The 12,488-nt window shown below is 40.0% G+C and overlaps 1 protein-coding gene across 1 annotated transcript; it reads left to right on the top strand.

The window, feature by feature from the left end:
- Positions 1-81: 81 nt before the first annotated feature.
- LOC118423546 (E3 ubiquitin-protein ligase TRIM56-like) lies at positions 82-3,790 on the top strand. Its single transcript, XM_035831732.1, has 4 exons — positions 82-1,471; positions 2,116-2,297; positions 2,827-2,944; positions 3,493-3,790. The coding sequence occupies exons 1-4, from the start codon at positions 370-372 to the stop codon at positions 3,597-3,599; spliced, it is 1,509 nt and encodes a 502-aa protein (XP_035687625.1). The 5' UTR covers positions 82-369; the 3' UTR covers positions 3,600-3,790.
- The last annotated feature ends 8,698 nt before the right edge of the window (positions 3,791-12,488 follow it).

Here is a 12,488-nt window from a genome sequence, read left to right as displayed (position 1 = left end):
TTCCATAGTGGTAAATTGTGACGTGTATCATTTTAATGGTATACACATGCCCTTTGCATGATTTATGAAATTTAAAGGAAACATGGACATTTGCCACACAAAGGGACTTCTATACAATCAGAAGTAAAATATGCAATGCTAATTACAACTTTAAGGCTCTAAATATTTCCTGGCGGTATGAGGTCTCCGAACTCTTGTATTGTATGCGACGGACTTTTGAATATCAATAGGTAAAGCTACTTATTCATTTTTGGAAATTTGCATGAAACATACAGTCCAAACTGAAAAGTTGTTCCCGACATGACTTGCGGTATTCGTACCTGTATTATGACGTAGGCTATTCGAAGAACAAGAAGAATTCGAAACAAGATGGCGGCATCACTTCTGAAGGAAATATCCAACGACTTTCTCGAGTGTCAGATCTGCCTGCAACCCTTCCATGCGCCTAAAATACTTCCATGTCTGCACACCTTTTGCAAAGAATGTCTGGCGGAATATACGAAGGCCCACAGTGTCGAAGACGACCAAATAGAGTGCCCAACCTGCCGATGCAAGTCACCACTTCCGAGTGGGAACGTTGACGGACTCAAGAACAACTTTTTCGTCGAAAGTTTGAAGGATACCGTGAACCTTCACAAGACGTTGCATTCTGAAGGACAAGGAATCGTCTGCAGCGACCCTTATTGCGACTCAAAGGGTCCTGCTGCTTCTCGGTGTTTAAACTGTGACGAACTCTTGTGTGACGAGTGTGTAGCAGCTCACTTACGCATCAAAGTGACTAGAGACCACACAGTCTTAGGGCTGGATGAGCTGAGGGGAGAGGGACAAGCATTAAGTGTGCGAAACGGACAGCAGCACACTTGCAGTGAGCACACAGACGAGGTCGTCAAATTCTTCTGCGAAACTTGCCAGGTACCGATGTGTCGCCATTGCGCACTGCTCAAACACAGGGAACATTCCTTCACACATCTTAAGGAACACAGTGCCTTGGTGAGGGCTGAAGTGCAAGGTCAAATCGACAAGGTCAAATCAAAAACAATTGTATACCGCGTCATACGCTTCAAGCTGCAAAATCAGATCGAGGAAGAAAAACAGGCAGAAAAAGTCATCGACCAACAAATAGTTGACACAGCCTCCAAGCTGAAGAAGATCATCATTTCGGAAGTAGACAGAGAGAAAGAATCTCTCCGGGTAGAAAACAGGAAAATTTCAGCATTCCGGCAAAAACTGTTATTGTCAGAAAAAGATGACGCCGGGAGCAAGCTTGCCTACCTTGGAAGTACCGTAGAGTTTGCAGAAAACCTTTTATCGTATGGAAGTGACTACCAGATCACTGTCGTTGGGTCTGACACCAAGAAACGACTGGAAATTCTTGAAGCGGAGAGCGTCCCAAGTATTGGGCAGATGCCCCCTCGGACCTTCGACGAGAACACTAAGACGCCATCCTTCACTTTAGGGTCCGTCCATGGAGGTAAGAATTTTACGTCATTCGACCAAGACAGCTAATTGTGGCAGCGGGACTTTGTGTCTCAATGAAAACGCCCTAATTTGACGCCCGGGGGATCTGCACCAAGGTCCATAGCCATGGTTCAAGTTGCTGGGTGGGTCTGTCATAGCAAGTGTCAACGTTTCTGACTGTCTTTGTTTTAAATCAGTCTTATCACTTAAGACAGTAGCATTTTTCAAGTTTGTATGTATCGTTTGCATGATCAGTTGAACTTCACTGGGTGTGCCATCCATGTATAGGGACGCCCTACGAACCTCGAAGATTCTCTTATAAGTAAATAAAAGGGGTCGAGAAGCTACCATATATCATTGCCTATTTTTATTTCAGCAATGTTATATCACTACGAGTTCAGAGCATAGGCCTGCTGAGAGGTCCGTTGTATATTGACTGCAAACTTCCACCCACGGCAACAATACAAGCGACCATCACTTAGAAGTTGGATAGCACTGTACATAAGCATACTATGAGAAGTTTGCCACTACATGGAAAAGCATTTCAGGGCTTCGAGAGCATTACATCGGGCCCATGTATGCTAGGCCCTTTGTTCCCCTTGTGCATTTTCTACTCTGCTTTGATTGCGCTGTGCTAACTCCTCCTCATCTTTCCAGACATTAAGGAATGCGAACTTAAACTCCCCTGTGGCCACCCTTGCGGAGATGCACACCTTGTAGGCCGCTGCAAGACGTCCTGTTTGGCTCAGATCAAACTGAAATGCGGTCACCTACTGGGCCCGTGTTACGAAGTTGGAAACGTGGATGTCAACAAGATAAGCTGTCCTAAAGGCCACCAGGTGAGATGATATCGAGGAGTGCATTTGTTTCTACCTTGGGTACCATCTACCGTATTGTTACCGCTGGCAAAATGATGAATTCATCTACTTAGTCTAGGAAATTGTAGATAGAACCCTTTCCGGAGTGAATTGTATGAACCAGGAGAACGTGAGAAATATTTGAAAACACCATGATGCTACACTTAACATATTTGCAAGTACTTTGTTACGTGTATTGTTCTTTCGGACTGTCTAACAACAGGGTACCGATACAATACCCCGGCCCGATCTCAATAATATCTATCGTGTTTTATCAGGGTCTAACTCAGGGAGCCTGCTTTAGATTTCCTTGGGCCCTGGAGCCGAGGATTTGGGCTGTATGGGCCCTGAAAACAGTCTGGCATCCAGGCTACGTTTAAATCTCGGAAGGGATGACCATAATTCCGATTCAAAACAATGTGTACCAATGGGTAGAGAAGATACAATATTACATTATATTGACATGTCAGATTTGACGTCGTTTTGTGCTCACATACATCACTACTTTCAGATTTTCGTACAACTTCAGTCTGAAGAGAAAGGCCCCTACACGATCTCAGTCAACGATGTGAGCCTGGTTGACTCTGTGGCTTCCATCAAGAAAAGATGCCGCGTGAAAGTTGGAAAAGGTATTGTCTTTCTACTCTCCAAGCAGAGGTTCGGCTACGGCTGTTTTTGAAGTTGTTGGGAGGTTCTAGGCGTTTTGGTCGGCTTTTCTATCTTGTACAGTTTTCTTTACATCTCGCCAAACGTACGAAAACAGCCCCAAATAGAATGCCCGACAAAAGTGTTAACGCCTAAAACACGTCAAAAACAGACGGAACCGAACCTCTGCTTGGAAAGAAGCGCCCTTCATGTCTAATCTACCTCAATATCTTTCGAAAGCGTGTTTTGAAAATGCCCTAGCAGCACTTGTATTTCCTTATAATTTTTTTCTCGGATTCCGTTCTTGTTTATAAAGTGGTAACGTCAATCAGTCTTCACCTCTGTTTCTAAACAAGATATTCGCAAACTTTTAACATTGAAATGACTTTCCTTCTTCTCAATTGAAATCGTTTCAATTCTGTGCTGTTAATATGAAAAATGAAGTGAAGATATAGCAACAGCGTTTTTAGAAGAATGATTTGTTTGACTGTAAACAATGATGGATAATTGTCATACACTTTTATTATTTCAGGTAATGCCGCATTGAAATTTGTGTTTGCTGGCAAGACTCTCCGAGATGACCTAAAACTTGAAGACTACGGAGTCGGCTTCCAGAGCACGATATTCCTGAACATGTAAATCCACACCAACACATGAGATAACATGTCAACATGGAAGAGGGAGGTATTGCTGACCAAAGTACTGGAAACACAAACAGGCAGACAAACAGATATGTTAAAAACAAGGGTTCGGAGACCTCATACCGCCACAAAGTATTTTATTTCATTGATTATGCAAATAAAGCTGTTGTAAGCACGATCTAATTCATTCATGGTTGTCATTTTTAGATACATTATATATATTACGTGTATGAAACATGAAAAACAGAAATTACAAGTTAACCTCATTAGTTATGGAAATTAAGCTATAATTTGAATATCATTGTGTGCATCTCTGTCTAAACTACCTAACTTGAAGACAAAACCACACCTGTAAGATGAACTATTTACGTCAGTTTTTACATTTCTTTGCTAGGAAGTGTGATATGTCTGCCAAGTGTTTTTCAAAATATTGTAAACTTTTAAACAGCTATACGAGGCTTCGCCTTTTGTGATTACTTTTTTGGTAATGTGAAGTTAAGTTCTTTCATGAATACCCTGTGCCTGTCTGTGTTCCAACGAGCAAACGCCTCCCAAATCGCAACACCAGCACACACCCTAGACCAAAACCATCCAGAACTATAGGGACAAAGCCTAGCATAACCACTGTATGCCATAGGCAGAAAATACATTGACTTGATACAGGGCAGTTATTGCGTTAACCTCAACTAGCTTCAGAGCAAGTTAGAAGAAAAGCACTCTTAGGGCAGTACTAACAGAGTTTATATAGCGACAGTTAACGGTTCAAGAGACCACGTTACACTGGTAAAACATAATGCTATCCCTCCGCTTACTGTGGTTATTGCATATGTATACACCATCACTGTTAGTGAGATGTTCTGCGTCAGGCTTTTAGAGTGAACGCTAAGTGTGCCATGAAGTATTGCTGAGAATGTAGCCAGACCCATCTTTTCCAACTAGATCTAGATATCTTTACATACATACTGATTAGCCTTTAAGACATTACTTGACATAGAATGGATCAAATTTAGACGCCGCGCGAGAAGCCCCTGTAACGCCATGTCCGCCTGTCGAAGCGCCCCCTATATTCATGTATAAATCATATCTTGTCCATAATTAGTGGGTTAAGGATATATCTGTGCATCATCCATTGTTTCTTGCCAACTTTGGTATTTTACTCAACTGTTTATCTGCTATATGGGATAGAGGATTGACAGAGAACAAATACTCAGAAACGTGTCATTAAGGCATTGTGTTCAATGCTTTGGTTGTGAAGCATCTGAAGTATTGTAATTTTCAATTTTAAATGGTCACATTATTGAAAAAAAGTTTAATAAGCCTCAAAAAGCCAAATCATTATTGAAAAAAGTTAAATAAGCCTCAAATAGCCAAACGCCTTTGCGAGCCTTCCGCCGTTTTCCCAGTCCGGAAAATACGGGAATTTGGCAATTTGATGGTTGCTTAAGCCACTTTTGTGGAGGCGGCCGGGAGCGGTACTGCAGATTAGGCTATGAAAGGGTATATCATTGACACCAGTAAAATGATAATATCTTTAAGACATTAGGGTTAAAACCTGTGAAAAAGTTTAGACATCTTCATATACATTTTAAACGACATTTAGGACACTATATGACAGAAAAAAGATCGATTTTAGCTGTCGCGAGAGAAGCCCCTGTAACATCATGTCCGCCTGTCGAAGCGCCCCCTACATTCATGTATAAATCATACACATAACCTTCTTGGCGTTAATGACAACTCAAAGATACATATACATCAAGGTACTGTATAATTTACAATTCTTTCATACTACAGAATGGCAGAAAATGGTCCATAAAATTGTAGAATTCTTTTATGATCATTGTGGCCCCAAGTACAACTACCATGTTGTGTTGACAGTTCAACCGTTAAACACGCCAAAAAGCAGTTACTCAACTCTAGCACATTGATTGTTCAATGCTACCTAATTTTGCTAGCATTGATTTTCTCGACCCCTGTCACCTACAATGTATATTTCAGTTAGGGACATTCCTGCGACAGAAATTTGTACCTATCTTATTTGGTTTTCTGTCGTTCAAAAATCATTATTACGTCAGGAACTTCTCTTTCTGATATTTTCCCGACAAAATCATTTATGAACTACAGAAGAACGGTTATGGGAATCGTATTGTGAAGTTTGTTGACGAAAAACAAACGATCTTCGTGGTAAAATAAAACAAAAGACGCCGCGTCGGCTAGCCGAGAAGGCAGAATTGGACACCGCCATTGTCTTTCGCCCAATGTGTTCTTCTATTTTCTCTCTTCGGTGCGAGGTTCGATTGTCGACTGATTTACATTATTATTTATCGAGATCGGTCCACTCACACCTTTTTAGAATAATCCTTTGTTTTTTATGAGAGGACGGCGTTTCACACTGTTCTATGTACAACATATACAACTGTGCGCGGTTGGTGGGAGAGACGGTTTAACTAGAACACATTGTAGCATGAAGTTATGGTTTCTTTGGCGAATTCATGCTTTTGATTGTTAACAAAAAAAGTGCAATTTGGTTGTTGAAATCTTGAAATACATGTCATGATCATAACTTGTCCTGCCAGAAAATTGTCAAATCTATTAATTAGTTCGAAAGCGAACGAGAAAAGAATAGAACCTTTCTCGGTAAGATCAAGTTGAGATTTTAGACTAGACACTCACAACAAGCGTTCAATTCCTGATTCTAAACTACGCACACAAATGTAGCTAATGCTTATTGATTCCAAAGTCAAATAAGCATCAAATAATCAAACCCCTTTGCGAGCCTTTTGCCATTTCCCCAGTCCCGAAAAGACGGGAAATTGGCAATTTGACGGTCGTTTAAGCCACTTTCGTGGAGGCGGCCGGGAGCGGTAGTGCAGATTAGGCTATGAAAGGGTATATAGTCTTGACTAGTAAAATGTGAAAATCTGTAAGACAACATGCTTAACGACAATGAAAACTTTACCAAACAGGTCCAGATATCTTATGACATATATTCAATGACTCATGAGACATTATATGACAGAAAAAGGATCGATTTTAGGCACCGCACAAGAAGCCCCTGTAACACCATGTCCGCCTGTCGAAGCGCCCCCTACATTCACACATAAATCATATTTTGAACATAATTAGTAGGTTACGGGTATATTTGTGCATCATCCACTGCTCTTTACCAACTTTGGACTTTAACTTGACTGTTCATCTGCTTATGTGGGGTAAGGGAGTGACAGAGAAGCCCGGGCGTCAATACGATCAATGCATCAATACGATCTTCCACCCAAATATCTGCTCATGATCAGAGATTAGGTAGGTTGTCATATTTTGCACCTATTTTATGACAGCCTGACAGTTACACCATCTCAACTTGTACAGCTAGAAACAGAGCGATAATAAAATCATTATTGATGCACTAAACGTTTTACTGCGTGTGTTATACTTTCTTATGAAACGCTGCACTACACTAGCATGCTCAGGAAGAGAACATTTGATGTAAAATAAATCAACCCCTTTAACCTCCTTGTTCAAACAAACCAAGGATCATCATGATGGAAGCTCCTTAAACAAACAAATGCGATTTTACACCGATGGATAGGTGAGAAACCAAGCGCTCCTGGCGTTCAATCTTATACTGCACTTTAAGTGATCCACACACCTTTAAAGTATCTCAAATTCGATCTATTGATAAGGAAACAACACAGCAACGTTGCATTTGTTCAATGTCTCATTGCTTCACAAAATATGAACGAGATTTGGACGTGTTAGCCCTTTATAATGTTACAATATACGGGACATGTATACTCGGTCACTTCTATTGGTAAATTGCAAAAGAAACGTGTCATAATGTAATATTGCATGGTTTTATTTGTGAAGCATCTTAAATGTTGTCATTTTCACTGTTTAATGGTCTCATTATTGGAAACAAAGTCAGGTAAGCATTAAATAATCAAGCCCCTTTGCGAGCCTTTCGCTGTTTCCCCAATCCCGAAAGTAAGGGAATTTGGCAATTTGACGGTCTCCTTTGCCACTTTTCAAGAGGCGGCCGGGAGCGGTACTGCAGATTAGGCTATGATAGGGTATGCAGTACAGACTTTTCAAATGTAAAGATCTGCGTGGCATTTGGCTTAAAGCCAGTGAAATCTTTTCCAACTAGACCTAAATATCTTTACATACATACATATAGATTAGCCTTTAAGACATTACTTGACATAGAATGGATCAAATTTAGACGCCGCGCGAGGAGCCCATGTAACACCATGTCCGCCTGTCAAAGCGCCCCCTACATTCATGTCTAAATCAAATTTGTCCATAATTAGTGGGTTAAGGATATATCTGTGCACCATGCATTGTTTCTTACCAACTCTGGTCTTTTGCCCAACTGTTTATTCGCTTACATGGGATAAAGGATTACCAGAGAAGCCCCGGCGTCTCTCAGAAACGTTACGATCTTTCATCCCAACATCTGCTCGGAGATTAGATAGGTTGTCATATTTTGCAGCTACTGTATGTTATGATATCCTGATGATATCAGTTCCCTCCATTCATGTACATGCCATTATGCTTTGTTTGCGCCGTGTTCTTGTTTGCTTTTATTTCCTGTCGTTTGATATATAATTGATGTTTTATTCTTTTCCATTAAAAAGTTCCGAAGCATTATTCAACCTGAAATACAGTGACTGTATATTTTCATAATTACTGTGTGTAGAAGTGAAAGTTATTACTGGTATGTATGAGTGGAATTTAATAATTACTAACTTCCCATTTTGTAATGATTACGTTGTTCACTTATAGCAAGGAGGTTTCAACCTCCTTGCTTATAGATATACGCCAGCTTGCTTGTACGATCACGAAAAAAAACACCGATAAAATCATTATTGATTCACTAAACGTGTTATGCTTTCTCAGGAAATATTCGACTACACCAGTATCCTTAAGCATTTGATGCAAAATACGTCAATCGCATCCTTTTGACCTTTAATAAACGAATAGTTCTGACAATACAAAGAAGTCACACATACCAGCGGTTTAACACCAAGGGATTTGTGTGAACCAAAGCGTCTCCTGGCGCTCAATCTTATATTGCACATTAACGTGATCCACACACCTTACGCAATTTCAAAAGGAAATGAGTCTGTTGACAAACAAACAAAGAAATAAACAAACAAACATCGTTGCATTGGTTCAATGTTTGTTTTTGCTTCACATATGAATACGTTTTGGACGTGTTAGCCCTTTATAAGGTTACAGTTTACATGTACACTCGGTAAAATTGTGAAGGAAACGTGTCATAATTGCCTTATATTCCATGGTTTTGTTTGTGAAACATCTGAAATGTTGTTATTTTCACTTTTAATGGTCGGACTAATTGAAACAAAGTCAAGTAAGCATCAAATAATCAAACCCCTTTGCGAGCCTTTCACCGTTTCCCCATTCCCGAAAAGACGAGAAATCGGCAATTTGACGGTCTCCTTTGCTACTTTTCAGGAGGCGGCCGGGAGCGGTACTGCAGATTGGGGTATGAAAGGGTATATAGTCCCGACTAATAAAATGTGAATATCTGCAAGAAAATAAGCTTAAAGACGGTGAAAACGTTCTTAAATGGGTCCAGGTATCTTAAGACAATCTTTAATTATGTTTAAGACACCAGATGACATTTAAAGGATCGATTTTAGGCGCTGTGCGAGAAGCCCCTGCAACACCATGTCCGCCTGTCGAAGCGCCCCCTATATTGATATATAAATCATATTTTGTACGTAATAAGTAGGTAAAGGATATATATGTGCATCATCCATTCTTCCTTACCAACTTTGGACCTTTACTCAACTGTCTATCTTCTTACATGGGACAAAGGACTGCCAGAGAAGCCCCTGCGTGTCTTAGAAGCTTTGCGATCTTTCACCCCCAATATCTGCTCGGAGATTAGGTAGGCTGTCAAGTTTTGCACTTATTTCATAACAACCTGAAGAAATCAGTTTCCGCCATCCATGATACGATGTAGCAATGTCAATTATGCTTTTTGTCATGCCGTAGTTTGCTTTTCTATCGTTTGATATACTAGTACTATGGTTTTCGATTTAAAAAATGATCGCAAGCATATCCGACCTGGAATATGGTAACCACTAACTGAATTTTTCACAACTACTGTATGTCCACTTATTAAAGAGAGGTGCACCCAGAACCGTGTCCCACTTGGAAGGTTTTTGGTACCGCAGTACAGGAACCCCGGCGGGACGAACCGCCAACTCGGTCGGGCACAGATCTCTCCTACTCTAGATCCAACGTTTAAATCAACTGTCGCATTGCGGTGACTGTTAAAAGACTGTATCCAAATCGTCCTGGAAACGTTATGGTAGTTCTGTATTGGGAGTCATCTTGTAAAACGTTTTCTTGTAAAGATATTGTAGTTCTGAGAGAACAGCGGTGGATGCCAAAAAAGACTAGAAAAAAGAATTACGATTGTGAATAAATTTTGGTGTCCTCCAATAGACAAATTGTCGATTGAAAAGAAATGTGAATATATTCACAGAAAAACCGATTGAGAAGCCATATAAAGAAGAAATTTTAAATTCAATTTAAATCCAAATACTTTTTAATGGGTCTTTAGAAATACAGATAGGTTTCAGGAGTCTATAACCTAAATAAAGTAAGTATAATTCACTAGACAAGTCTATATCGGAATATAGAATATTCAAAAGGCAAAATGGAAGTTATTACTATTTTTTTTATTTCGTTATATTACGTTGTTACTTACACCAGCTACACTTGTACAGCCACTTTCCCATCGTTGTGAAATTTTCCTTCACGTTTTCTCGAAGTCTCGACCAGGTGACAGTTGCTATTGTGATGTACTTAATCTTCTTTGTGTGAAGGAATGAACGTCCTTGTTTGTTTTCGTAAGTCGATGTGAGGTATACGACAACTGTGTTCAGCCGATAATTGTCGCAAAAGATTAACAGTACAAAAATGTCACATCTATATGATGGCAAGTTCCTCGGCAAGTGTGAGTAGGTAGGGGGTGGCATCATAACCACTATATACTAGTACCCTAAGCATAAACCAACTTTACAGGCATTTACAACATAGCGTATTACGCACAGTAAGTAAGCCAAACAACATCACTGTTTTACACTAACTTCAATAGACAACTTCCTTTTTTGGAACGAGGTTTGAAGTACAACAATACGTTCTAAAGTCACCCAAACACGATTATTCAATCAAATCAGTCTAGAGAGTAAAAAAAAAACGAGAGCTAGAGGTATTGAAAGAAAGAGAACGAGAACTTGAAAGGAAAATCAAAATGAAACTATACAAGTCAAACTTGCCTTATTATGACTTAGAAATGATCTAAAGTGTACCCCTGTTATACATAGTATATTTTGTCTGCCTTACTTGTGCCTCATAGTCTCAATGAAAAGAGCTTTCATGAATAAACAAAGTTCAAACAAACAAGAGAAGGGGTTCCCTCTACTAACAATCTCTTTCTGACAGTTCGTTGAGTGACAAAGACAGATCGGGGTGATTAGCCGTGGTGAGAGAGATCATTTCACACGAAGTGTTTATTTTGCAGTTTAACAAATACGGTCTAATTGTTGTCGGGGCGGTTCTCGGGAATAAATGTGCTAAAGAGCTGAGGACAGCATTGAGAGATAAAGATAAAGAAAGGACCAAAAATAACCGCTTTCTGTGGAGTTACTAAGTATTTTATCAGATATCAATCATTTCTGAATCACGATCAACTATCCCGAAAACAGGAGTTCATAGATTTGAGTAGAAAAGTATGTTACTTTTTTTGCTAGGGAAATAATCATCATGTTTTATTTATCAAATACAGATTGAAGCCCTTCAGAGTCAATATGTTGATTATAATGTACTGTATTATTTAGACGCTTAAAGCAAGTAGGTTAACATACTAGTAGGTATAGCGCCTTCCGATCAAAGAGGGTTTGAAGACTTCCATTAACATGAAACGACAATTATTGACGATGTCAAAAAATTTCTGCTGAGATGACAGTTTTGTTCTCCCATCACACGCAGAAGGAATCCAGAAAGTGAAACTCTATAAACACTGAACAAGGAGGTCATTTGACCTCCTTGCACTGAAGTATTCGCAAGTCTTTCTTCTCTATATACACAATGTTGCTATAGCAACTAGGCCTTTCTCCAGAAACTGCTGTTTTGTGTGCTGGTTTTGCTTTCTCCAACGAGAAACAATGTGAGCATTGCTTTTGCGTTACTGTTAGAATAGTGCTGCCATCCATTTAGTAGTGATATTCTAAAGTATTCAAAAATGTTATATGAGCTTGGTGTATTCATTTTAATTGAAACGACAGTGGAAATGATTTGATTTTTCAATGTCGTTGTTTGGTAGTAGGGTGGGTAGTTATAAAGCTAACAAACCAAGTAGGTTGAAAATCCTCCTTGAACATACTTGTTCAACGACTTGAAGGTTTTCTTTTTTAACGCGGAAAATTCATGAAGAAAACCAACGGAACATTTTCTTGCACGTGTAACAGTGGTGTTTCTTTCTGTTATTACTCGCCCCTCTGATTTCTGCACACGTTGGAATCCTAAGAGCGAAGCTATGGAGTATCCAGTAGCATAGCTCAAAGCAAGGACGAATACGTCCTTGCTCAAAGTCATCAAAGGACACATTTTAAACGTTCTCAATCTCAGTTGTCAACACCGTCCCATGGGAAACCTCTCTAGCCGTGTCGCTAATTAGCCTGGGTCCCCAGGCACCAGCGGAGGTCCCCAAACGTCCATCAGTTCACACTTGTCAGCAGAGGTGTGAGGGACAGACGGACGGGCCGGACCGAGGCCAGTGGGGTTGCTGTCTATTTTGTCTGGAGTTTTGTTGTTTTTCCGGTGAGTGTTTACAGCGACAATATGTAAAACAACA

This window comes from Branchiostoma floridae, chromosome 9, assembly GCF_000003815.2.
Source record: "Branchiostoma floridae strain S238N-H82 chromosome 9, Bfl_VNyyK, whole genome shotgun sequence".
NCBI lineage: Eukaryota > Metazoa > Chordata > Leptocardii > Amphioxiformes > Branchiostomatidae > Branchiostoma > Branchiostoma floridae.
This window is presented reverse-complemented; position numbering and strand designations above follow the sequence as displayed.